General features: G+C 36.6%; 2 protein-coding genes across 41 annotated transcripts in view; one reads left to right on the top strand and one right to left on the bottom strand.

Moving 5' to 3' along the window:
• Positions 1 to 8,602, top strand: part of LOC114200901 (ATP-dependent DNA helicase Q1-like) — a 136,908-nt gene extending 128,306 nt beyond the window's left edge. For 38 of the 40 annotated variants that reach the window (XM_088025955.1, XM_088025966.1, XM_088025937.1 and 35 more), the window contains 2 exons: positions 395 to 440; positions 2,534 to 3,847. In XM_088025955.1, the coding sequence (XP_087882081.1) occupies positions 395 to 440; positions 2,534 to 2,556 (69 nt within the window). In that variant the 3' untranslated portion in view covers positions 2,557 to 3,847. The other 2 variants (XM_088025973.1, XM_088025974.1) reach the window with 2 other exon arrangements.
• On the bottom strand, positions 5 to 27,235 carry LOC114200900 (tRNA ligase complex-associated NAD(P)H dehydrogenase PYROXD1). Its single transcript, XM_028093234.2, has 12 exons — positions 27,086 to 27,235; positions 22,473 to 22,553; positions 17,211 to 17,330; positions 14,117 to 14,245; positions 12,245 to 12,318; positions 9,234 to 9,394; positions 6,827 to 6,918; positions 5,660 to 5,795; positions 4,677 to 4,789; positions 3,977 to 4,099; positions 1,769 to 1,906; positions 5 to 1,336 (listed from the first exon to the last, which is right to left on the bottom strand). The coding sequence occupies exons 1-12, from the start codon at positions 27,167 to 27,169 to the stop codon at positions 1,088 to 1,090; spliced, it is 1,500 nt and encodes a 499-aa protein (XP_027949035.1). The 5' UTR covers positions 27,170 to 27,235; the 3' UTR covers positions 5 to 1,087.
• Positions 27,236 to 27,950: the final 715 nt, after the last annotated feature.

Here is a 27,950-nt window from a genome sequence, read left to right as displayed (position 1 = left end):
ATTTAAACTAGTCTATTAATTTTAATATAGACAAGGGTTTCCAACCTTTCAGAAGAAGAAAAATCCATTTTAGTGTTGTCTAATTTGCGATGCACCCTGCCCTCACAACATTGGTTGTGAAGTCGGCCTGTGCAGCAGAGGTCGAGAACCAACGACTCTCCCACACTCAATACTCTCAAGCCTGCAAAAGCATGCCACATACCACTTGTGTCTCTGACAGCATATCCCTTCAGGAGAGGGCTCATATTTGAGTAGATACTTGGAAGATACAAAACAAAACCACTGGACACTTAACTGAAGAGCTGATATAGAAGAACCAGTGGTATTATTAATCTGAAGAGAAAATGGAACCACTGAGTTTTGACCAGAATGTTTGCTTTGTTTTTATTTGTAGATTCATTCTGAAGGAGCTGATAAAAAGAGGGAAGAAAAACATCCAGGTAACTTTCAGAAGTCTGCAAACATGCTTCAGCAATCTAAGAATAAACTGATGCATGAGATAGGTGTTTATTTTCCAAGAAAAGAGTTTAAGACAATTTTATTAATATTTTATACATATGGAACTTAAGTATTCTACATTTTTCTCATTTCATACTGTCAATTTTTGATGTGAAATACTCAAGTTCAAATAACTACCTTAAACTCTTATGCCTTGATATGTTTATTTTCTTTTGATATAACCAACATTTGACAGCAAAGTTATCATATGGAATATTTTACAAAGGCTTATTAGACAGGGAGTTACTTCAGCTCATAACACCTGTAGAATCCAAACGTAAACACAATAAGGTATCAATATAAATTTGAAACCATAACCCTCTCTGAGATTTCACAATCAGAATGACTCTGGTATGCCAGACTAAGTTGTTGGCTAAGTAGATAACAACTTAGCTAAATCAGAAATGAGTAACTTATATAAATGTAAGGTTAATTAAGTGGTCAGTTTTGTGTTGTAAAGTTCAAATAATTTCCATACATTTTCCCACTGAAATCATTATCACTTCTGTATTCTTCATTTAATCAGTGCATTTACCTTATTGTGACTTTGTGTTTTTTGGAACTTTATGTAGTTCTTGAAATGCCTTTTTTAGTCAAAATAATCTTCTAAGTCAATATTTGGATCTAGCAGATCTTCTCCATATGATGAAAGATCGGTCTGATTTAAAATTAAGTTTTCAAATGTTTCTTCTAAGTCCGTTTCACCAATTAAGACAGCTCCCATCATTCGCCCATTCTGCATGACAACTTTGATGTATTCTTGTCCTTTGGTACATCTCAGCATTAATTCATGATCTGAACCTAAGCCCTGTGCGTTGTATTTTCCCAGCAGTACAACCTATAGGTGGGGATAAAAACATGATTCTAATGAGTCCAAAAAGGAAACACTATATGTAGTTATACTAGGTTGTTACTCTAGAAATCTCACAAAAATTGGGGAGTGTCCCAAAGAAAACATTTGAATGGCACTGCATTTATTGTACAGATGACACCACCACACAATCTCTGAACATTAAAAATATCTAGGATCTGGACTGCATCAGCTTAGAGTCATGAAGAATATGCAAGGCAAAGCACTGGGTTCATCCCTGAGTATGACAGCTATTGGTTCCCCCCACAAAGCAAGAATGAATCTCAAAATGTACTCAAACAGGAACTAAGCCTAGAAGAAATACCAGGTACTGATTTCCAAGAAATTTTGTAAAATAATTATTTAGATGGTTTAAGACTAACAATCAGAAAAAGGCACTAATTTGCTTATCTATTTTACCTTATAGTTAAAAAATTTTGTTACATGAGCAAAAAGTTCAAAGCTGAAGTCCATGTCAGTAGATTCTCCTAAACTAGCTGCAGCCATGCACTTCGCTGCATACCATCCCATCTGTCTAGCCTGCGTCCACAGCCTCATCTGAAAGAAAAAGATGTTATGACATAAAAGTTTTCATTGTTCTACTTTAACAATACTTTACAGAATTCCTTAAAGGGGTTCACTGTTGACAGTCCTTGAGATTGGCTAGATCTAGCGAGCTAGAGGACTAGTTCGATTGTCTCTGCCACAGAAGCAGTTACCAATCCACACTAACCAAACTTGATTTTGCTATTTGATATTACTGCCTTTAAAATTAAAGGACGATACCAAATCTATGTTTCAATAAACTATTACATATAAATACAACATTTCAGGGTATACCAGGTAAGAATACTACTAATTAACCAGTCTCCTTTTTCAGAGTAAGTTCATCATCAGAAGTAGAGCTGACAAATTATCACTGAAAAATTCATTCTTCTTCCTAATCCTTAGATTGTGGTGCTAAATCGATGTATGAGTTGGTTGTCCAGCCTCAGGAAATCTTACCAGATTTCAGCAACTGATGCTGGGAATTTTAAATTCTTCCCTTACATTATTAATTTCTCCTTTACTGTATGTTTATTTCTACAAAGTTTTAGAAATCCCTGATAGAATACTGGCTGTGAAAGTCAAGACATTAACTCTTCTACATATTTAACTTTTCATTTTTATTTATTTTATTAACAGCCTTAACTTCACCTGAAACATAAATGTACACCACCTATTCCATGGCTATTGAGAGAATTAAATAAGCTAACCTACACCCCTGTGTGTAACTAATGTCCTTTTGTGTGCAAAAATACTACCACAATCATTTCTAGTAGAATGGATAGATTTTTTCAATTCCGTCTCCTGTGTATAAACAGGATTGGTTTGATGAAGTGAAAGGGAGTCTGTGGGAAGGGAGCAGAGCAAACTGAGCACAACACTCGAGATCGGCTAATGGAGGCGGCCGGCAGTGTTACACTGTTACTTAATGTCTACCAGCCTCTGAGTCCCTCCAGTTTGGGTCCTGGATCATGGAAAACTAATTAGTGTACTTACTTATTGCCCCTACAAATGAAGACACGAGGTCTAAAACAAGAGACAGCTGTTTATTTTTGGATATTGCCTATAGCAGAGTATGACACGTAATAAGGATATAATTTATCCTAGAGGGTTTAAAGTGTTCAAAAAATCCCACAAACGCCAATTCCTGAGAGTTGAAGACAGATACGCCACAGAATGATTACAGAAAAAAATTGAAAACAAGCTAGCACTTTAGAAACAGGCCAAAAGCACTCTTCCTATGACTGTTATCTCTGCTGTTTGTAAAAACACGCAAAGTATTGAAGTGGCCTCTTAGAATGCATCTGGCCCTTCCGCTACTTCTTTCACCGAGTGTTGCCTGGTTCTTTTATCTGTAACATCTACCTGTGTCTCTACTCCTCCTAAGACCACCTCGCCTACGGCCGAGGTCTAAGTATCTTCCTCAAGGATTTCTGCTCCACCGTGAGGAGGTGGGCAGCACCGTGAGGGCAGGAGGATGTGGACATCCAGATGGACGGAGTTGTTCAGCTGAGGAAGGCTGTTCACTATAGGAAACTTTTTCAGTCATAATTCCCACAGAGACAGAACTGGGTCATCAGGATCGCAAGGGGTCATCATCTATACGGTTTATACCTCAGTATGTTATTTATTCATCTAGAGCTGCTCTGTCCAGTCTGGTAGCCACTAGACGCAGGGAGCTATTTAAACTTAAATGTAAATAAAATTAAAATTCAGTTCCTCGGTCTCACTCAGCACATCTTAAGTGCCAACAGAGACAGGTAGGCTGGTGACTACCTGACTGGACACTGCAAAGGTATAGAACATTTCTGTCATCACAGAGTTCCACTGGACAGTGCTGATAAGTATTTGAAGATGAAAAAGTCATAGCCCATAATTTTTTCAATTACAAGGCATACCAGTGTGTTCCATCACTATAGAATTTACCAAAAGGGAAACATTTCTTTTTTTAAATGTCTAGGATAGCCTCCTACTTAAAGTAGCAAAGTGGGAAAACCAGAAATTTGGATTTGCTGGTAGTGACTCACTCCTGTACCGTCAGATGGAATCTGATACAAGGTGTGATGGTGGATGCCGGCTTACCTGCTGCCACACCGGGCTGGGCCTCCAGGATGCGGTGCAGATGTCACCCGCAGCATAGACATCAGAGAGAGACGTGTGCATGTGAGCATCCACTTTCAGGCCTCCGTCTTCTCCTAGATCAAACTAAACAACATTCCTGATAAGCATACATGGGAAGAAAAATGAAAGGTGTCTTTTGTTCTAAAGTGAAAGAACAAGTCAAATTTTTACACCTCGTTATGCTGATCTTCGGTGAGCGAGTAAAAAACAGCTGCCAAGTTTAGACAACTCAGCTGAATTTCCAGGGAATCAAAATCCTACTAGGACAGACCAACCAAAACATTCGTAGACTTTTAAGATCAAGAACACTCAGTAACCATATGATTACCCCACTTGTAATTACAATATTCCTCGGTTTTCTGAGCTTCAAATGCTAAAAGGCAGAAAATACAAGATAGTTTCTCTAGAATCATCAACCTTTAGACAAATGAATTGTGCATTATGTCCTATTTATGAAGACACTTACACTGGGACGTTTACTGCTTAAGGACTTTAGGCAATACGAAATACTGTAAATAAAACATGACTGTAAACTAAATTGTTTTCAGCTTCCTTAAGTTACAGTTTTACACTAAAACAATGAATAGTTATTATGCTTGAGAATTAGAAATCTCATACTACTTTAAAAATATTCATAGCAGGACAAAATAGTTCACCTTACACTGTTGCCACAGAGGAAAGGTTCTGTATTTGGTGTAACTCCTGTAGCACTGACAATGAAATCACAGCCGTATATCTTTTCATTAGTCAATTCCACATATACAGGCCATATTTCTTTAAAACAAACAAACAAACAAAACACCTTCACTCTCAAATGTAATCATCACCAGCTGTCATTAGCATTATGTGAATATAACACCTAGAACAGTGAAAGAAAAAAGCAGGAGAGGACTTTAAAATGTACCTCTTAATAATTTTATAAGGCACATTTGCTTAAACAATTATAATGCAATCAGCATTATCTCCTTGTTTTCAGTATACTTAAAAAATTACAGCATTCTAAACATTTTTCCTTCAAATTTAGACAAAGAACTTCCAACAAAATGATTTTAAACTGACAATCACTTTATAAATTATTTCTTTAAAACTATTAAGCTATTATACTCCACTGAGAATTTAGTCCAAACAGACTACTCACTTTTCAGTGTTTTCCCTTACTATTCATATTCCAACTCCATCACTACCTTTTCCCATGGAAAGACTCAAAGAATTCAAAGACAGTGGAATGTCTTATATGCTAGTTCTCACAGGAAGTGTGAAAGAGGGATTAGATCTGTTTCTTAATCCCAAGTTTACAGATTTTCAATCTGTTTGATTTTGGGGAAGTCACTTCACCTTTGAGAGTATCGAAGTTTTTTTTAGTTGATAACTGTTTTGATCTGCAAGATATTCTGATTGACGCACAGAGTTCTGGTGGTCAAAGCACCAGGAGCCCCATGTAAAATGTAAAGCTGAATACAAACGATTAGGAAACTTGAAGACTAAGTAATGAAAATAAAATGACTTACATTATTGTTTCATTTTTACTTTTTATGTTTAAATTTCATATGGAAATTAAAGTTTTTTAATATAGTAAGATTAAGTAAGTTTTTTTTCCTTTTAAATTACTGGTTATTGTATTTTTTTCCTTATTTTATTACTTACCTTTATCAGTTGTCACTGACTGATTAGAATGGTCTCTGGGAAAAGGCAAGGACTTTTTCTTAGAAATTCTAAATTCTTCCTGAAGGTAGATTTTCTTTACTTCACACATGGTTTCAATATGAATCTTATGAGAAAACTAAAGAAATACTGGTCACCATACAATTCCCCAAAAAATGACTTAGGTTGCTAATGATTATAAAAAGTTACAATACACTTATAGAAACATATAGAAAAAATAATTCTTATAATATAAATGGAAACACACTGGATGCCCCAAAATAAGCCTCTCAATTTCTGTGTGTGAAGGCAGTGAGCAGAAATCCATTCAGAACTAAAGAAAACAACCAGCTGCACTGGCAGGGCATGCTTTAAGCAAGTATAAGCCTCAGTGATAATTACAAATATAGTTGTTAAAAAATTATACTGCTAGAGACTATAAAAACCTCTTGAGGGCAAGTCCATGCCGATTTACTGTGATATCCAAGAACTTCAGTAAAGTGCCAAGTACAAAGGAGATAATGTTTAGTGAACCAAACTGCTGAAGTTCTCAGGTTAAAAATACTATTAATCTTTGGATCTGAAGATGCAGGAAGAAGCGATTTTGTATAATTTCTATCACAAAAATTAGATATGCCATGAAGTCAGCTCCTCCAAACTACCCAAGGCTGAAAAGAAATCATACACAGTAATAAGGACTCCATGTATACTTCTTACAGTATTTAAATATCAGAGCCTTTTAACTATTTAAAAACAAATATCTAATAAATAAAAGTGAAAGCAAGTCATCTGTTAATCCATTTAGGGTGTTAAATATGTATTTTATTTAGAATTCATCTAATAATCTTCAAAATATTTTAATGCATGTGAAGTGACCTTTGAGAAAAGATTAATTTAAAATAGGACAGTTATATTCACTGTAGTCCGAGCCTGGAAATCTCTCTGCCTGGGGAACTAAAAAGAAGGGCACGAATCAGTTTTAGATGAATGAATACTCACTTACCTGTGGTAAGGAATTGGGCCAAGTGCCATTGGTCCTGTCTGTCCTAGCATTTTGGATTTTAAGTAAAGTGACCTAGCAGTTGTTTGACTTATTTGTGACCAGTCTTTAACAAATGGTTTAAGAATTTAACATTGCATCTTAGGTTTAATTAGTATATGAACACATACCTCTTTTGTACCTTTAAGATTCAAGCCTTCATGCCAATCAGGTCCCAAGGCACTGCCCATATTACCAGCACCAGTTTTGGTTTGTTTTCTTCCTGAAGAGAGAAACTCAACTCAAAATTCAAATGACCTAAAAACTGCCAGACAGAGACACGTACTTGTGTTCTCAAGCTTTTAGGCAATATTGTGATTCTCATACGTACATATATACAGCATGACTGAACTAAGTTACCTGTATTACTTTATTATTTTAATATTTTGTGATATAGAGCTATACAATGGATAATCTTTCAACCAAGTGTTGAGTATGAACACAGTGTGTTTTGGGGATGTTATATATATATATCCCCAAATGTATGTTAATATGAAGGGTAAGATCTGATAAAAAGTTGATATCCAAAATACATAAAGAACTCCTACAACTTTGTAACGAAAATACAACCAAAATAAAAAATGGGCAGAGGACCCGAACAGACAGGTTTCCAGAGACATACAGCTGGCTAACAGGGACAAGAAAAGATGCTCAACATCACTAATCATCAGAGAAGTGCAAATCAAAACCACAATGAGGTATCACCTTACACTTGTAGAATGGCTAGAATCAAAAAAAGAAAAGAAATAACAAGTCTTGGCAAAAATGTGGAGAAATAAGTTCCCTCATGCACTGTTGGTGGGAATGCAAATTGGTACAGCCACTGTAAAAAACAGTATGGAGTTTCCTCAAAAAATTAAAAATAGAATTACCAGAAAAAAAAAAAAAATTACCATATGATCCAGTAATTCCACTACTGGCTATTTATCCAAAGGAAACAAAAACACTATTTTGAAAAGATATGTGTAGCCTTATGTTAACTACAGCATTATTTACAACAAGCAAAATATGGAAGCAACCCCAAGTGTCCATCAACTGACAAATGGATAAAGAAGATGTGGGGGGTATATATGCGACGGAATATTACTCAGCCATAAAAAAGGATGAGATCTTGCCATGTGCAACAACATGGATGAACCTAGAGGGTATAATGCTAAGTGAAATAAGTCAAAGACAAAGACAAATGCCATATGATTTCACTCATATGTGGAATTTAAGAAACAAAATAAACAATAAAGAGACAAACCAAAAACCAGACTCTCTAAGTGGTTGCCACAGGGGAGGTGGATGGGGGTATGGATGAAATAGAGGGGATTAAGATTATACTTATCATGAGGAAGACTGAGAAATGCATAGAATTGTTGAATCATTTTATTGTACACCTGAAACTAATATAACACTGTATGTTAACTATACTTCAGTAAAATTATTTTAAATAAACACATGCAAGTTAAACTAAGAAAAAATATTTTTATTATTCAGTTGTATACCTAGTTCTTTTATGTGCAATTCTAGCCTCTGGTTTTTATTATTTTTATTATTATATTTTATTAAATATAAACTATATTTTAAAACAACAAAATAAATAAAGCAGAAACAGGCTGAGACATAGAGAAGTGGTGGTTGCCACAGGGGAGGCACTGGTGTGCAGGCAAAATAGGTGAAGAGTAAAGTAGTAAGAAGTACAAACTTCCAGTTATAAGTAAGTCATGGGGCTGTAAAATACAGCACAGGAAATATAGTCAATGGTACTGTAATAAGTTTGCACAGTGACAGGGTAACTAAACCTACTGAGTGGACCAAGTCATAATGTATAAAAATACTGAATCACTACTGTTGTACACCTGAAACTAATATACTGTAGTCTGTTACAATTCAATAAAAAAATTAGCCATTCTGTTTTTAAACATTTTGTCAATTTTTAGCACCCTCAAGACTTACAGAATTCTTTTCGAACTGTATAAGCCAAAAGTTAAAAAAAAAGCTCTTAAAATAAAAAACTAGGTTTGTTGTATTTTTTCTTTTTCTCTAAAGATTTTATTTATTTGCTAGAAAGAGAGCACGTGCACGTGCACACACAGACACAAGCTGAGGGGAGGGGGAAAGGAAGAGGGAGAAGCAGGCTCCCCGCTGAGCAGGGAGCCCCGATGCAAGGCTCTATCCCAGGACCCTGAGATCATGACCTGAGCCGAAGGCAGATGCTTATTGGCTGAGCCATCCAGGCGCCCCTGTATTTCTAATTCATTTCATTTTTTGTAAAATTATCTTAGCTCCTGTCCAGTTGTATCATCTGTTTGCAAAGATGCAGGTGGGGCTGGTTCATTTAATTCACTTTAAATTTCCAGTTTTAATTATACATATTTGTGTCATTTAAAAAAATCCTGGAAAATCTAAGTCATAAGATAGAGAAATAAATATTACCTATATTTCTGTTTCTCAACTATAATATTTTGCTCAATGTTCTTATAGCCTTATTCTATATGGCTAAAAAGCTAAACAGTTTCATCTGTGAATTAATGAACAAGATGCTGTATTTACCTTCAGTTGTATACCTAGTTCTTTTATGTGCAATTATAGCCTCTGGTTTTTCATCAATGAGTTTTGAAGTCAAGAATTCTGCTGCTCCTGCGTCGAAGAAAGTATTCCCAATGGCTTTATCTTTAATGGCCCAAATGATTTCACAGCCTTCAATTTCATACCTAAAAGGAATATTAAAGTTACTCAGAGCAATTCTGAAAGTCTGAATAGAAATCTCTGTATTTGCAAATAACAATTATCTCTGAGGGCAAAAGTAAAGAAAGTATTTTACGACAAACTGAGCAAGAATGATTATAAGAAGCAATGTAATACTCCGTCAGGATCAAAAGAGTTAAAGTAGAATAAGTAATAAAAGAAATTTAACCAGTTTATTGAAAGAACATAAAAATGACAAACATATGTAACTGAGTATCAGGTAAAATTTCATTACAGTGAGCATCACTTCTAAGTGTTCAATTTCCCCAACATAGTTATTGTATGAATGTTCCCCAGGGTTCCATAAATGAGCAGTGCTTTTTTGACAGGTATAGTGTAATCAATAATGGATGGATGGATGGTATACAGTTAAAATACTGAAAATACCTCACTTCTTTGGTAACAAGTATTTTGTGTACTCAAAGCACAACATTATGGAAGGAGACAGAAAAAGGAGAGAATCAGAGTTATCAACTAAAATTTTAACTCTGTTATAAAGGAACCACTACTCGCAATCCTCTCCCTTTGCCTCAGAAATTTCCAAGCCATCCAGCCAAAGAAAGATCTGGTTCACAGAAAAATCAAGGAAAAAGAAATGGCCGTGGTGTATACAGGCCAACACCACTCATGAGAAGGCCGGAGCTCCTGAACACTGTTTTATCTCTAGGTTTGGTCACTGAGAATGTGGTTTGCTTAGTATTCATTTCACCAAGTCCCTGAAGTCCATTAGATTTTTCTACTATTAATACTTGTTTTGTTACAACTGATGAACTGGGACAATCCTAGACAAACAGGGTATACGGTCCTCCTAACTATACTAGGATATTATTTGAACCTGTAGTGATACTAAGAGTATCGTGTGCTAAGAACTGTTAACGCTGACGTATGGTCAAAGTATCACCATCTTTATGTCACAGATGCTATAACATAACATGTGGACTTTTCAAACTAATCAATAAGTAGATGATATAAAAAAGAAGGTTTAGTACATCTGACTTCAGGTCACCTGAAGTCAATAATGGTCAAGGATCCCCCTGCCCCATCTAATGAGCCTTTATTTTTCCTGCTCCCCTATGGCAGAAACAAATATTTATAGTTACTAAATTTCACATTCTTTGGAGAATATTCTATTTTATCCTGCTCAGGTCATATAGGATTGCTGATGAGCAGAAAGTAGAATATACAAACATTCAGTAATAAATTTCATATCTTAATTTACACATAGGCACATCATTATTATGAAATACTTTCTTTAGCTTTTATAAATTAGAAATTCCTCTACCATTTTTTAAATTTTTAAGTAATATAACAGTATAATGCATATCAGTATAGCTTAAAATACTGATGCTTGACTAGTAGGCCACAGTAATAAGTAACCATGAGAACTCCTGTACATGCCCTACCTCACAGACACCCTGTACTCCCCTTAGCCTATGAACTATGCCCTCAGCAAGATGCATCACCACAGAGGCATCCTCACACATAGCGGAAATACTTTCATTTTTAAAACCACTCTTAAAAAAACAGTGAAATAAGGTTTTGTGAAATTATTTTTTAAAAAAAGCCTTTTTAAAAAGGAAAGGATTAACCTACACTAAGTAAAGAAGAAAAATACACTGAAGAAAATGAGCATTTGCCTTGGGGAAACATGAGGGCTATTGAAGAGCAGAAAGGGTTTGTGTGTGTCATTTCTCATGAGATGACAAACACATGATCATCAGTGGACCTAATCTGAGACAACAGCATTATATGCGGCCTTTCTTTAGGAGTTTTATTGAATCATATAGTCTATCTTCAACCTAAAGAAAATGAGGAACGGGATTAAATGTTGTAAGACTGAACATTTCTGAATGTAGGAAAAATCTTCCAATGTAAAGAATAATAGTATTAAGTTATACTTTCAGTGATCGCTACTGGAGAAAATTTGTCACGTGCCTCCTCCTTTCTCTTGCCCCTGTTTGGTTTTGACTCTCTCGTTTCTGTTTGTTTTTCTCTGCAGTTCTCCATAGTGCCACAAACTTCATAATTATAAGAATGACTGCCAACCCTAGTACTCAGGCAATTTAGGAACTCTTATAATGCTTCCAATGGGATCCACCACCCTGTCAGAAAAAGGAGCAAAAACCTAGTGCAAGAGTTAGAATGGACAGAGCTTTGGCAAATTCATCCTCTTTGTAGTTGGGCTCAACTTTCTCGCCTGAAAATGTCCAGACTATTCCATGTCAGCCATTCACTGGAAGATAAAATCACAAAGAAAATCTATGCTCTGTAGACCATAGCAGGATATTGATTCCTCAATGTTCTTTGAACTTGAAATATCTTAAGATAGTATTTTATATTAATTTATGCATTCACCATTTTCCAGCTTCCAAAAAACAAAGAGCTGAGAGTACCACAGATCTTCAAATAGGGAGTCATGGGCCAGACAGGTACCTATATAAATGAGTGAAGCAGGATGGGTATAAACAATAAAAAGTGGTGGGGGCTGTGACTAGAAATCTCTAAAACTGTGCACATTTAAATTGTTTTTCAAGATAGTACATGCTTACCAAACACCTCTATGGGTCACACCTCTCCAGTCACCTGTGTGTGACCCCTTGAGACAGAAAACATTCCCTAAACTCATGTTTGGCAATGACATTTCTGCAACTATGAATTCCATGAAAGCCAAAAATAGAAAGTGGACATTTTCCTTGAAAATATATGAAAACCAATTACATTTATCTTTGAATTTCAGAATACCAAGATGTTTCTAGTCTGCCAATAATCACATGAATCAGAGCAGTGTTTAAATAGGATTTAAAATATATACTTACACCAGTTCAAGTGCAATGCCGCCATTCCCTATGATCATTATTCTTTTAGCCTTAGTAAGCTGTTTCTGAAATTCCTGTATTAAAAAGAAAAGGAGACAGGGTTCTGTAAGTAGTGGGCAAAACCTGAAGCAAGAGGCTTCAGTGATAATATTCTTAAAATGTAGGAATTTTATCTGATTTACAAAGGAACAAAATAAATCGACTTTCCCACTCTGCCAGGATGCACCCTCCCAATATTACAAATGCTCTCTGTTTCACCCAAGCTGCAATATCGCTGATTTTCCTTGCCTTTTAGGTCATCACATTTAGAGTGGTTCAGAATTCCAGCAAGCGGCATGACCTCTAGTCCATCACATTCCTAACTCCTTGATCAAATCAATTTACTAACAGGACATTGATCTGTATCCTACATATTATTCCTTTTCACCTAGTCCTTCAGTTGACACTTTCCCTGGAATTCATCAACACTCAAAACTTGCATGAAAGAGCAGCACAACAGCTTGGTGGTTAAGAGTCCCTGGCTCTAGGAGTTAGTAATTGCCCGGAGTTAGTAACTTGGGCAAGTTGCTTAACCCCTCTGTGCCTCCAGTTCTTCAACTATAAATGGAAACAAGAAGTGACTCTATCTCATTAGGCCTCTGCAAGCATTAAGATAATGTAAATAAAGCTGTTAGGAGCAGGGACAATAATGTCTAACATCAGGAAAAAACGTTACGTTCTTATCATTACAAGACAACTAATTGATGCCTCTACCACCTTCCTCCTCTGCCCCCTAAAAAAGCTCACAATGAGCTTACTACTGAAATTGACTTGTTTAAAAAGAAAAAAAAAAGTTATTTTTAGTTTGTCCTTCACTGAGGACAGTAAATAATTTAGGAAAGATCTGTTAAAAACACTGGACATGGAGATAAATGGCATGAGTTTAAATTGTACTTCTGATAGACTTAATAACTACTTTAGTATAGGTAAAAACTTAATTTCTCCATCAGAGTTTCCTATTTGTAAAATGGGAGTAATACTGTCACACAGGATTATCATAAGCAGTTAGCTTATGTATGTAGAGGGCCTAGCTGGAACACAGTTATGAACTCAGTCTTTGATAACAGGAACCTGAAATGTTCACAATTATAATTAAGTTATAATTTATAATTAAGTGTTTCTAGTTTTCTCTACATTCCTATTTAATTAAGAGCAGGCTAAAAGAAAACATCAATTTTCAAGAATATAAAATATTATTAATAAATGTAAAATTATGACCCTATGAGATAGAACTACAACAGTGAGCTTAAGATAAGACAGAATATTATGATCAGAAACCAGGAAGAGTTTCTTGGCAAGAAGGGTCAATGAACCCCAAAGCCCTGAAATCCATTACCAGAAGTTGTAGAAGGTTCCACCGAGTTTCACCTTATTGAGATAGTTTACTATAATTCCTGAGCACAACAATAAACCAAATGAATTTTTCAGTTCTGGGATTCTGTCATGATTCTGTACCACAAAGATCTTCGAATATAAATTTTTTTTGCTAAGGGGTAAGTTCAGTAAGTTTGGGATATGCTTTACCTTTTTGGAAAAAGATTATTTAGATTGCAAATCACATATTCCCAAATTACAGTAATGAATGTGTGTGTAATCTGGGATACAATGCACAATGGAGAGAACAAAGAACATCAGCATGAACTAAAAAAAATTATCAACCAAAGCCAAACTGAAACTGGCAATAACATTATAACTACTTTCTGGTTTATGGATAAAACAAACCTCTTCCATAATTTAGGAATTAACATTGTAAGTGGAATATTTTGATTCAAATATAGAAAAGTCTAAGAAATATTCACATTTCTTTCCCATGAACCAACCTCAAAATGTTACCTGAGCACTGTCTGTATCACGGATTCCTAATACGTAAGGATTTCCTTCACATATCAACTTTGGTTTAGCTCCAGCACACAAACAGAGTTTCTTATACACATGCTGACTGCCATCTCCTGTTAAAATGCACTGTAAAAACACAAAGCAAGGAAGGGGAGAGGAGAAACATATTCATCCATGGGTACAATTTCATTTTAAATAAAATATTCGGGGTGCCTGGGTGGCTCAGTCAGTTAAATGTCTGCCTTTGGCTCAGGTCATGATCCCAGGGTCCCTGGATCGAGACCCGCATCAGGCTCCCTGCTCAATGGGGAGTCTCCTTCTCCCTCTCCCTCTGCTCCTCCCCTGCTCATGCTCGCTCACTCTCTCTTGCTCACTCTCTCTGGCTTGCTCACTCTCTCAAATAAAATATTTTTAAAAAATTAAAAATTCAATAAGAGGAAAGCAAAAAATACATTAAGGTTGCCTCTTGGTGGCACTCAGTATTTTGTTAGAGCAACTGCAAAGTAAACATGAGAATGCATTCAGTCCAGTCATTCACCATCATTTTAGAGCCATGAACCATTCTGGGAATCTGTGAAAACTAGTCTTTCTCCCCTGGGAAAAGAAGGTACAGTCACACCAGATTTTGCATAAAACTTAAGGAATCTCATGATATTCAGGGAGGTATGCTGACCACAAGTTAAAAACTAAACATTCAGAAATTTTAAAATTGATCATTCTGATATTATACCTGGGGCAGGCCTTAATGAATATTTCTGATCCCAGTGGAAGTTACTGTAGGAAGATCTAGTAATTCTAATGGTACAGTGTGGTAGGAAAGGGTACATTATCTAAAAACATTAGAAGTGCTAAAAACACAGTATTTATATGCTTAAGTACAAATAACAATCACTTCACCAGCAAAAATGCTCTTTGGGGATATTTTCATATAAGTGAAAAATGTGTTAACCTTAAATCCTAGCATGTACTGGCTTTAAAGTTATTTATATTAATTTTTAATGGCATCATTGAGTCTAAAAATACATATTTGAGATCCACTGTTTTTGTTCCTTAATATTGAATGAAAACCTACATCTAAGTAGTAGCCTTTAGAAGGTACATATCTGTAAGTACATATGACTGAGAGATGCCAGACTTTATCAGAGTGATTTAGAGGTTAACATTGTGCCATGTGTTTGATTTATAAAACATGGCAAATCATAACTGTAGCACTTGATACCCACTGAGACATCTGTTACCCGTTGTAACTCTTCAGCTGCTTAACAAAAACATAAAGCCAATAATCCACACAGTATAATGCATACAGGAATTCTACACAAGTCTTCCTGCAGATAATATAGTTAGAATTTTATCTGGCAAACAGTAGTTATAGACCCTGACCAAATCTAAAAAATAATTTGCATGTAGCTACTGTAAAAACACAAGAATTCTTTTCATTGGCTACTGTTAAATTTTTGGAAGTAGATAAGAAAATAAAACACAATCTCTAATTCATTAAAGAATATAAAGGACAAATAATACAGACATGATCTCATTTAGGACACTTCAACATGGTAATGGGCGGCACTCTGATTTATTCAACGCCCAAATATAAATTCCCTCACAATTTATTAGTACACATTTGAGCACACTTCTATTTGCAAATTAACTGACATGGATGTGATATAGAACATGTACTACTATAAATATCAGAAATTTATCCTGGTTTTAGGATTCAGAGTAATTTCTTCTCATAAAATTCAGTACTTATTTATTTTTTCCTGTCAAATTATTTGTGTTCTGAATGTATTATAAGTGTGTTTTCTCCCTAAGGGAGAACTCACAAATGAGAGCTGCTCTAGGGAAACAACGGCAAACTCCACTTCCCATCTTGCCTGAAGCTCATCTGAGGATAGTGTTATCATCTGACAACACCCTTTTCTGAGCCCGCCTTATTCAGTCCCGTGTCCAGTGGGTTACTGGGTCCTGCTGAGTTTACGGTAGAAATCTCACTCATATCTGGGCCGTCCTTTCCACTACACTGTCCCCGTCTTAGTTCAGGCCTTCTACCATTCTGGATGATTGCAACCACCTTCTGATTTGGTTGCTGGCCACCAGCCCCTCACTCCCCCCCACTTCATCCTCAACACTGCTGTCAGATCTACCTTCCTAAAAGAGTATCCATGGTATCACCCTGCCTCCCCCTAAAATCTCTTCATTTCTCCATTGATTACAAAATAAATGTCTTGGCATGATGTTAACAGCTCTTCACAGTCTTATTTCTTTGGCCTCGTCTGCCAATCTCCTTTCCTTGTCCCCACTGCAGTCCCTCTGACAGTGTCACTCTTCCATGTGCCCCTTTCCTTTCCTATGGGCCTTTGAATAAGCCACCACCTTTTCCTACAGTGCCCCTAATTAAGAACTCTTAATTCTTTAAGAGTTAAACCCCATTCAAATATTATCCTTCTATGAAGTCCTCACAAATTTCTAGTATCAGAGCTTAGATAAGAGTTCAGTGACTGCTTTTCATGTCCCTATAGTTATACGTGTGCATGTGTATATTTGCTACGACGCTGGGCGCTCCCAGGGCAGGTTCACTGTAATATTCCTGTTGTCTCCCAGCACTTAACATAGTGCCCAGACACAGTAGACACTGTAAGTGTTAATGCTCACGTAAAATGTAAAACCTAAAATGCAAACTAATTATATAATCATAATAAACTCACAAGTATAAATTTTCCCAGTAATAATATAAATCACTAAACTTTATATGCGAGGGACCTTAGTGGTGGTGGCGGTACAGACGGGGTCAAAAGAAAGCAGGCAAAAGCTCGAGATTGAACAGTGGGCTGACATTAAGAAAGAAATCCTCGGGCGCCCAGGTTAAGCATCTGCCTTTGGCTCAGGTCATGATCCCGGGGTCCTGGGATCGAGTCCCACATTGGGCTCCCTGCTCGTCGGGGAGCTTGCTTCTCCCTCTCTCCACTCCCCCCCCACTCATGCGCTCTTTCTCTCTCTCTCTCTCTCTCTCTCAAATAAATAAAATCTTAAGAAAGAAAGAAAGAAAGAAAGAAAGAAAGAAAGAAAGAAAGAAAGAAAGAAATCCTCTTACGTGTTCTTTACTCTTTAGTTGTTTTACTCCGGATTCTATAATCTTAATGTTGGGAAAGCGATTTTCTAACATGGTTTTCGGTTGCTCTTCAACATCAAACTCCTCCAATACTTTAGAAACCTGTATTAGATCAGAAAGGTAAAAATATATGTTTAAAAAATATTTCAAGAATTTTAAATAATAAAAATACTTTCATTTGTTTTTATACACTACTTCATATTCATAAAACAAAGTCGGCCAATTGCACTACATACAGTATAAAGAGGGCTAACTCCACATTTTAAGACTTGAACTCAAATATTAGTCCTACCTCTCAGGCAAGTCAGCCAGGTCCCTGCACCTTAGTCTCCTAGCCTGGAAAATGAGGGCTGACTCTACTCACTTCTGCATACTTTTACCACACACCTTGTTGATTTCCTTATCCTCACAGTTTTCTCTGTCCACTTACTAGCCAACTTTATTGTGATCTAGCCTTTAGACTCTTTCCTGTTGTCTAAACCCAAGAGCATCCTCTTGGACTCACTTCTCTTCCTGTGCAGCCATGACTCCACTGTAGATCATCTCATGTCTTGCCCAAACTTTTACTTCCTTGCTTTCTTTTCTTTAACCATCAATTACCCTGAAAACCCCCAACCACAGACTGAACTGCCTGCTTTTTCCAGTCCTATACCCAGTCTGCTGTGGAAGGACCACACCTTGCAGACTGGCATTTGACCTCAGCTGCCCCCTAAATACTACTGGGAAATCCTACTACATGGCCCTAGTGGTTCTCAAACTGTTTAGTCTCAAGACCCCTTTACACACTTACAGATGACTGAGGACCCCAAAGAACTTTTGCCTATGTGAGTTAAACCCAGGGATATCTGCTACATTAGATATGAAAACTGAGAAAAATGTAAAATATTTAATTCAATTAGAAGTATAATCAATACATGTTAAACAAATATCCTTTTAATAAAAAATAACAATTTTTCCAAAACAAAAGAAATTAAGAAGAATGGCATTGTTTCACATTTTTGCAAGTATCTTTACTGTCTGGTCTTAATAGAAGATCTGCTTCTCCATTCAAACTATTACAATATGTTAATCTGGTTGAAGTATATGCAGCCTTTTCAGAGAATGTATATTCTTTGATGTTACACTAAAACTCAACAAACGTGTTTTCTTAAAGATTAGTTGCTATGTAGAATTTGAAACCATATCAAAGAAATTTTCATCCTCTGTTACTGTGAAATCCACTGGTCTATTCTGCACTTTGAATGGATCTTGTAACATCACATTCGTCATCTAGACAACAGTGGTTCCCTAAGTTATGGAGATCTGCCCAATGTTAACACATTTTATATCACTACAATATCAAAAGATCACATTACTATCACCAACAATCTCATCAGGAAAGTCTTCAAGTACCACGGGGCTCACAGTGAGGAAATGAGTTTTCCAAAACTCTAATTCTGGCTGGAAAGCTCTAATTTTGTCCTGTTGGCAACAAATACTATCACCTGTGTTCCTTGAAGTGACAGGCTCACTTCACTCATTTTCCAAATATGAATTACTATGGTGTGTCAGTTGTTCTTTCAAGTAAAGCTGGTGTCCGTAAAAGAGAAATTAGTTCCTCTTGCAACTCAGCAACAGCACAACTGCTTTTCCTTGAGACAACACTACTGTGCGCAGAACAAGTGCTTTATGCCTACAACCCCATTTTATCATACAAGGTATTAAAAACACATACACTTATGAGTCAGGATTTAATAAAACGTTTTTTACTGGCTCTAACTGATTTAACTGAGTGTGTGGCAGTGAAGAATACAATGACCTCTAGTCCAGTTTAGCCACTGTTGCTCTTATGCCATCGGTGCTTAAGGGTCAACATAGTGAGAAGAGTAACATCAAGTAACATCTTCCATCCCTCAGTAATTTTTTCAAAAGTTCATTATTCTAATGTTTTACAAACACATTCCACCCTCTGCATTCCCAGCAAATCACCTTACCTCTAGGCTTAAAGAGACTACTAAGAACTCTTACTACTTCTTTCCCACCATCTATACATTTCTCAGCTACAGTCTGCCTTCCTTGACCCATTTCTATTTTCAAGGTGAATCCAGTAATCTGTGCTCTATATCCCATCATCTCTCACCTCCTCAAGACTTTTATTATATATTCCTTGTTTTTCTTCATCTGCAGTCCTACTGGCTTCTTAATCTCAACAGGTAAACATGCTAAAGTGTTTTCCACCTTAAAAGAATAAAACTCAACTTAATGCTAGTCCTCATGTCCTCTATTTGCTGCCACCCTATCTTTTTTCCCTTTGCAGCTAAATTTCAAAAGAGAAAAGTTTATGGTTACTGTCATTTTAGAGTTACCCCCTACTAATTTCTGAAGATAATGTAAACTGTCTCAAAGTCACCAATGATTTACTAGATATGGGCACTTTTGAGTCCTTGCATTGTCTGACTATTCCCTTGGATCTGACACCTTTGACCACTCCTCTTTTTTTTTTTTAAATAAAGATTTTATTTTATTTATTTGTCAGAGGAGAAAGAGAGAGCGTGCGAGCACAAGCAGGGGGAGCTGCAGGCAGAGGGAGAAGCAGGCCCCCCCCGCGGAGCAGGGAGCCCGATGCGGGACTCGATCCCAGGACCCTGGGATCACGACCAGAGCTGAAGGCAGATGCTTAACTGACTGAGCCACTCAGGTGTCCTGTGACCACTCCTCTTAATTAAACATTTGCCTTCCATGGCTTCAGGGATACTTCTCTTTCACAGTTTTCCTCTTCAATCTAGACTAATAAGGGTGGCCATTTTCAGGTCTTCCTTTCTCTCTGATCTCCCTTTAAATGTCAGTGTTCCACAGGACACTGCTGTGGGGCTCTTTCACTGTATGTATTTTTTCCTGGGAGACTGCATCCCATGCATATGACTCAGCTGACACTGAGACAATGATGAATACTAAATTTCTATCTCCAATTCAGTGTTCTCACCTGCTGAAAATGCTCCAAAAGTTTGGCATCATCTAAATTTGGATAAAATGCAATTCCATACCATAGCATACAAGCCCATCATGGTCTGGCCCCTGCCTACTGGTTCGACCTCACACTTTACACTCCAGCAGCACTGAATTGGTACCTGTTAGAGCATATTACATAGCAATATACTTTCATGCACTTTGGCACATGCCTGCCTCTATTCAACCTCTTACAAACATGGGAAAAACTACTATTCTTTCAGTCTCAGTTTCAATGCATCTTCCTATGTAAAGCCTTCTGGATTCTCAAAGGCAGGCTTTGGCACTCATTAATAATATATTTATAAAAATAATTATGCATATATTGCAATATGACCTCAGTTTTGATTTTTTTTGCCACTATCAGTATAATTACCATATTGTATGGTAACTATGTCTTGTAGATTTGTTGCCCCAATAGAAAGGAATTATTCTGAGAAAGTGCTACTCATTAACCATGAGGGCTATAGAGCCAAAGGGCCTGTACTCAAAATCTATCTATACACATCTCAGAAATTTACCCAACCTCACTGTGACTCGTTTACCTCATCTCTAAGTGGGGATAATATATGAATCTACTTCATAGAGTTACTTAAGGATTAAATTAATACATTTAAAACATTTAGAAGAGTGTCTGGTGCAGAGTAAATACTCCAGAAGTAATGTGAGTTATTATTAATCTTTTTTCTCTTTAGAAATTACACAAGCCACAAAAACATGTTCTTTAACATTAAACAAACAGTACCTAATACAAAGTAAAATGTGCCTCTTTACCGTTCTCTGAATCTCACACTACCCCACCATTACTGCTGTCCCCTGACTCCAGAGATAACCAGTAGTGATTTTTTGTGTATGTTCTATACTTTCAACTTAACATACTGGTTGATATATAATATAAATGCTCAATAAATGATAAAAAGGATGCAATTTCCTACTTCTGAATTTTCAGAACTGACATTTGCATAATATTTGTTACTCTAATGCACTTCCATATATATTAGTATGTCTTAAACTCCCAACATATACAACTTTAATACTTCCTAAGCAAGGAAGGTATTATCTTAATATTACAAGTGAAGCAACTGAGATACAGAGATCTGCCAAGGCTATGCAGCCAGGTAAATAAATTAGGCCTAGAACCCAAGATTTTTTTCTTCTATTGTACAAAATTTACAAAATTAGCAAAACTGAACTCAGGTCTTACAACTGTGGAACAGTTACACCAAATTCAGTCTCCTGGAAAAACACTTATAAGACGCAGCTATACATCTCTGTCTTATGTATGTGCTCTGAGCCTATAATTGAATATATATATTTTTTCTTTTACAAGATTAACAGCCATAATTTATTATCTGGTTCTCTCAATCCCATAAGTCCTTTGGCTGTACCTAGGTAGTAAGATATCTTAGGTATCTCTAAGTAGGTTATAAACAAGCAACATATTACACTAAATTACCCTTGGTCTTAGCGGTTTACAACATGAGAAAGTTTTATTTTATTATCAGGATGTAAGGGAAAACTTGTATTAAAGACTATGGTAGTATTCTTCACCGAAGTATGGGAACAAAAGATTTACTTAATTATTTTGCATAGGCATTATAACATAATTATGGCACTACAGTATGGGCATAATTTATAATATGTAAATATACATATATTAGGACATAAATCAAAACTTTTTGATGTGAGGTACATTAAAAATGTTTAGAGATCACTCTTCTATGATACTATGACTCAAATGATTTCAGACTCCTAATGTAATGTTATGATGTGTGTAATGTAAATTCATGGAACTATAAAGTGTTCTGAGATGCTTATTACACATCTGAAACATTATCTGCAAGTGTAAAATTGGCCAAGAAGCACTTTTCTGATTTGCAACACACACATTTATTCACGCACAACTGTATACAACTGTACACATACAGCTGTGTATATACATATATATAATGATATCCAAATATATTTGTATTCATATTTACATTTGTATAACATTTTTCCTCAAAAGAACTTTAAAATTTTCTGAAAAGTAATTCTGAGTGGGAGGAAAAGATGGGAAGAAAATTAAGGACTAGAAATTCAACATCATTTGGGTGCTTTCAGTATTCACTATAATTCTAAACTTTGAGCTTTGATTTTAAAATGACTATCAAAAGAACATTTGTCATTTTAAACATTTAAAAACTATAATTACACTACTATGCAAGTTACTGAAATTTAAAAACATCAATACTAAGAAAGTTATACAAAAGTTCTTACCTGCTTGAAATTTGTAACCGCTTTAATAACAGGAGAAGCTGTTACCAGGAGAATATCTTCTGATGGAAACTGAATAGCCAACTTATTAAAAAAAAAAGTTGGGAGAAAATATATGATAAATAACTTAGGTACTTTAGGTATTAATATATATTCCTTGGAGGGTGAGACAGGGATAATGCAATTTTAATAATGTTATTAACCTAGGAAACTATAAACTCACTTTTCCTCATCTAAAGGTCTCCATTATTCTGTGTCTTCTTATTTATGGGGTAGTGGTGAGTAATGTCCAACTCTGATATTGATAAAACAAGTAATACATTTACACTAAACACTAACAAAGCCTCCTGAACAAGAAAAGTGATACAAAGAGGTATTCCTTATTTACTTAAACTACATTATATACCAATTTAAAGTTGTCATGCAGAGAATGAGAAGAAAATATTTTCCTAAATAACAGTTAAACGAACTTCTATTTATTTTAAAAATAATATATTCACTTCCCTGCAGTAGGATAATATTAGAGCAAATCCTTACTAATATATACTCAGAATCTTAGCCTGACTTTTCCCAAGTGCTTTGCCATTGCTATTCTGCCTCTTCCAAATGTCCAACCAGTATACACTCTGGGAAAACAAAACCATTTTAGTATTGGCTTCAACAGAATTTAGAGGCTTAACTTGCTCTTTTTTTCATGATTTTCCTCTGGCTACAACCTTTCTCTTACTTTAAACTTCAAAGAATTCTTTTTTAAGATTTTATTTATTTATTTGACAGAGAGAGAGTGAGAGCATAAGGCAGGAGACAGAGGGAGAGGGAGAAGGGGTCTGCTCCCTTAGCAGGGAGCCTGATGCGGGGCTCCATCCCAGGACTTGGGGATCATGACGTGAGCCGAAGGCAGACGCTTAACCAACTGAGCCACTCAGGTGCCACTTGAAAGAATTTTCTTAAATCACACTCTGGTTCCTCAACTCCACCAAGTTCTATTTCTTTCCCTACTACACCATTAAAACTGAGCACATTTGGCCAAAAAACTATCGGAATAAACAAATGAATTCAGTAAAATTTCAGGATACAAAATTGATACACAAAAAGTGGTCGAGTTTCTATACACTAATAACGAGCTATCAGAAAAAGAAATTAAGAAAATAATCCTATTTACAACTGAATCAAAAAGAATAAAATACTTAGGAATAAATTTAACCAAAAAAGTAAAAGACTTACATTCTGAAAACTATAAGCCACTGACAAAAGAAATTTAGGAAGACATAAATAAATGGAAAGATCTATCATGCTCATGGATTGAATATTGTTAAAATGTTCATACTACCCAAAGTAATCTACAGATTCAATGCAATCCCCATCAAAATACCAGTGGCATTTTTCACAGAACTGGAAGAAAGAATTCTAAAATTTGTGTGGAACTGCAGAAGACCCCAAATAGCAAAGCGATCTTGAGAAAGAAGAACAAAGCTGGAGGTATTATGCTCCCCGATTTCAAACCCCTACTACAAAACTGTAGTGATCAAAATAGTATGGCACTGGCACAAAAATGGACACACAGATCAATGGAATGGAACAGAAAGCCCAGATATAAGCCCCACACATAGATGGTCAATTAATCTCTGATAAAGGAGGTAAGAATATACAATGGGGGAAAAAGGTCTCTTCATAAATAATGTTGGGAAAACTGGACAGCTTACATGCCAAAGAATGAAACTGGACCACTATCTTACGCAGTATACAAAAATAAATTCAAAATGGATTAAAGACTTGAATATAAGACTTGAAACCATAAAACTCCTAGAAGAAAACATAAGCAGTAAGCTCTTTGACACCAATCTTAGCAATATTTTTTGAACCATTTTCTTCAGGCAAAGTAAAACAAAAAGCTAAAACAAACAAATGGAATTAAACTAAAAAGCTTTTGCAGAGAAAAGGAAACCATCAACAAAAGGACAACGTACTGAATGGGAGACAATATTTGCTAGTCACATATCCAATTGGGGTTAATATCAAAAATATAATAAAAAGTTACACAACTTAATATAAAAAAATTTAAAAATGGGCAGAACTTGATAAGACATTTTCCCAAAGAAGACATACAGATGGCCAATAAACACATGAAAACATGCTCAACGTCACTAATCATCAGGGAAATGCAAATCAAAACCACAATGAGCTATCACCTCACAACTGTCCAATTGGCTATTATCAAAAAGATAAGGAATAACATGTGTTCTTGAGGATGTGGAGAAAAGGGAACGATTGTACACTGTTGTTGAGAATGTAAAATAGTGCATCTCCTATGGAAAACAGTATGGAGGTTCCTCAAAAAATTAAAAATAGAACTACCATATGAATCAGCAATTCCACTTCTAGGTATTTAGGAGAAGAAAACCGAAACACCAGTTTAAAGAGATATATGCACTCCTATGTTCACTGCAGCATTATTTACAATAGCCAAGATATGGAAGCAACCTAATTGTCCAGTGATAGATGAATAGATAAAAAAGATGTGGTATAAATATATTCAATGAAATATTATTCAGCTATAAAAGAAATCTGTCCTTTGTGACAATATGAATGGACCCAGAGAGTATTATGTTAAGTGAAATAAGTCAGAGAAAGACAAATACTATATGATTTCACTTATTTGTGGAAACTAAACAACAAAACAAAGCAAGAGACTCATAGATACAGGAAACAAACTGTTGATTACCAGAGTGGAAAGGGGTTGGGGGTGGAGGGGAGTTGGGCAAAATATATTAACGGATTAAAGGAACAAACTTCCAGTTATAAAATAAATAAATCGTAAGGATGTAATGTACACCATAGAGAATACAGTCAATAATACTGTAATAACTTTGTATAGTGACAGAGGGTAATTATGCCTATTGAGGTGCCCATTTCATAATGTATATCCAATCACTATGACATACACCTAAGACAATACTGAATGTCAATAATTCAATAAGGAAAAAAGAGAACATCTTCAATTCACCTATATATCCTTAAAATCCATCAGATTCTTTTTAACATCACCTTATTTGAACTTTCTATAATACTTGATAATATTACTAATCTCTCCACCTTTCTTTTCTTTGTATATTCTGTAATTTATTTCCCCACTTTGTTTGCATTGCTACACCTGGCCCTCAAAATTTCTTTATAGTACTAAATTCACCTTCCAATTGGCCTTCCAGTCTCATTTTAACCAGCTGCCCCTGCCCCAAACACTTTGGAACAAATCACCTCTCAAAATATTTCATTTGACCACATTAGGCCACTACTCCAAATCATCTCACTATCTGCAAGTTCTTGTTAAATTCTTAGCAAGACTTACATGACCCTTTATGATCTGGTCTCTGCCAACCTTCCTACCTTCATCTCTGGTCACCTCCCCCAAACACCATCTACTTTGAGCTTTGCTGCTCTCAGGTAATGCCATGCTTTTCCACCTGAGATTATATCCTTGCCTCCCTAGCACCCTCTGGTTTTTCTTGTCTACCTGGTGAACTTGTACTCAGCCTTCTGTACTGAGACAAAAGGACTCCCCCTCCCCAATTTACACCCTGCCAACTCCACAGGCACCCCTAAATTGGAATGATTTATTTACATGTCTCTTCCACTAGATTGTGTTTTAAAAAAGGAGGTAGCATGCTTTGTTTATACATAACTAATCAGCCCTTAGTACAATGCCTTGATCATAGGTGTTTACTTGGTGAAAAAATGGAAAAAACACACCTAAAAATTAAAAGTTTGTAAAAAAAACTCTTGAATTTCTTGCACTACTTCTGTGACTTCAATAATTGCTTCTGTTTACTTTATAACAACAAAATAATCTAGTCTTTTTGGTGTGTGTGTGTATATATATGGTCTGATTATTCACTAGAATCAGAAAAGCACTCCCCACCTACATTTAATAACTTGCTTGTTGTTTTACAATACATTACTAGAGATGAAATCTCTTCTACCTTGTATAGGATAGAAATACAGGAGAAAGTATAGGAGGAAACGTTAGAGTTTATCAGTTATTTACGATGAACGATGAACTAAGGACCTGGCATTTACTTGGAAGCTGAATTCAATCAGCTAATTAAGAAAGGGGGCTGAATTTTCTGACCAAGTACTTGTTAGTTTTAAGCCCTCTTGCTTTTTTTTTATGATTTTTGAAAATTTATTTGACAGAGAGAGACACAGCGAGAGGGAACACAAACGGGGAGTGGGAGAGGGAGAAGCAGGCTTCCCGCGAAGCAGGGAGCCCAAAGTGGGGCTCGATCCGAGGACCCCGGGGCAATGACCTGAGCCGAAGGCAAACGCCCAACGACTGAGCCACCCAGGCGCCCCGCCCTTTTGCTGCTCTGACGTAACTAGGACCAAAGTATGGTTCAGTCAGCTTTGGGGTTCCCCTCCCAAAACCTTGCTCCCCACTCCTCCCTACGCCCAAGGCTAAGCTTGACAGTACTAAGAACTTCGTCCAAGGGCCACCACGCAGTCTCTATCATTTGAAAGCAAGGAGTGCGCGCGCGGGTGGGGGAAAAGGAAGCGACTAACGAGGGACATGGGCGAAGGGCAGGAGGGTGCCGCCTCCGGGGTCGAGGAAGCCAGCCTACCTGCTCAGCACAGGTGACACCCGCGATGCCACCGCCGACCACCACAAACTTCCCCGTCGTCGAGGGAGGGCGCGCTACCTCCATGCTCTCAAACTCCTAGAGCTTTACTGACAACCAGTGGGCGAGCCCCAGGAGCTTGGACTCTGGGAACGGAAGTCAAACAGGCCGGCTACTTCCGGTGCCGGTGCCTGAACCGGAGAATCTGAGCTACGGGTGCCCAGCAGCTCATACTTAGTGTCCTTGCGTATCCTCTTCTCACAGTGATTCAGAAGTACAAAGATGTCTCCGATTCCAGGGTTTTGTTTTACGGCCACTACACCTGAATGTGGTTTTTCCACGTAGATTTGATAAAGAGAAGACACAAAACAAAATAAAACAAAACAAAGTAAAGAGGACGGGTCGCCAAGAGAAGCTTGGCAAATTGTCGAAACACAGACCAGAGTTCTCACAGGACAGAGTATTCTCAGAATAAATGAACCACCCTGAAGTTTTCACTATTCATTCTTGCGAGGAGTTTAACATAGATTTAGCTTTTAAACTCTTATGCCGAGCGCCTGGGTGGCTCAATTGGTTAAGTGACTGCCTTCGGCTCAGGTCATAATCCCAGGGTCCTGGGATTGAGCCCTGCATGGGGCGGCTCCCTGCTTAGCGGGGAGCCTGCTTCTCTCTTTTCTGCTCCCCTTGCTTGTGCTGTCTTTCTCACTCTGTCAAATAAATAGATAAAATCTTAAAAAAAAAAAAACCCTCTTAGGCGTGGACAATATCATCCTTCCCTACTTTTTGCCTAGCAATCCAAAATTTTATATTTTGGAAGCACATTCTTCATGGCATATTAAAGCAAAGCAAAGCAATACTACTGAATTGT

This window comes from Eumetopias jubatus, unplaced genomic scaffold, assembly GCF_037043125.1.
Source record: "Eumetopias jubatus isolate StellerSeaLion01/CBP00866 unplaced genomic scaffold, mEumJub1_p1.0 scaffold_8, whole genome shotgun sequence".
Classification (NCBI taxonomy): Eukaryota; Metazoa; Chordata; class Mammalia; order Carnivora; family Otariidae; genus Eumetopias; species Eumetopias jubatus.
Note: the sequence above shows the minus strand (reverse complement) of the source record. Positions and strands in the feature narration are given on the sequence as shown.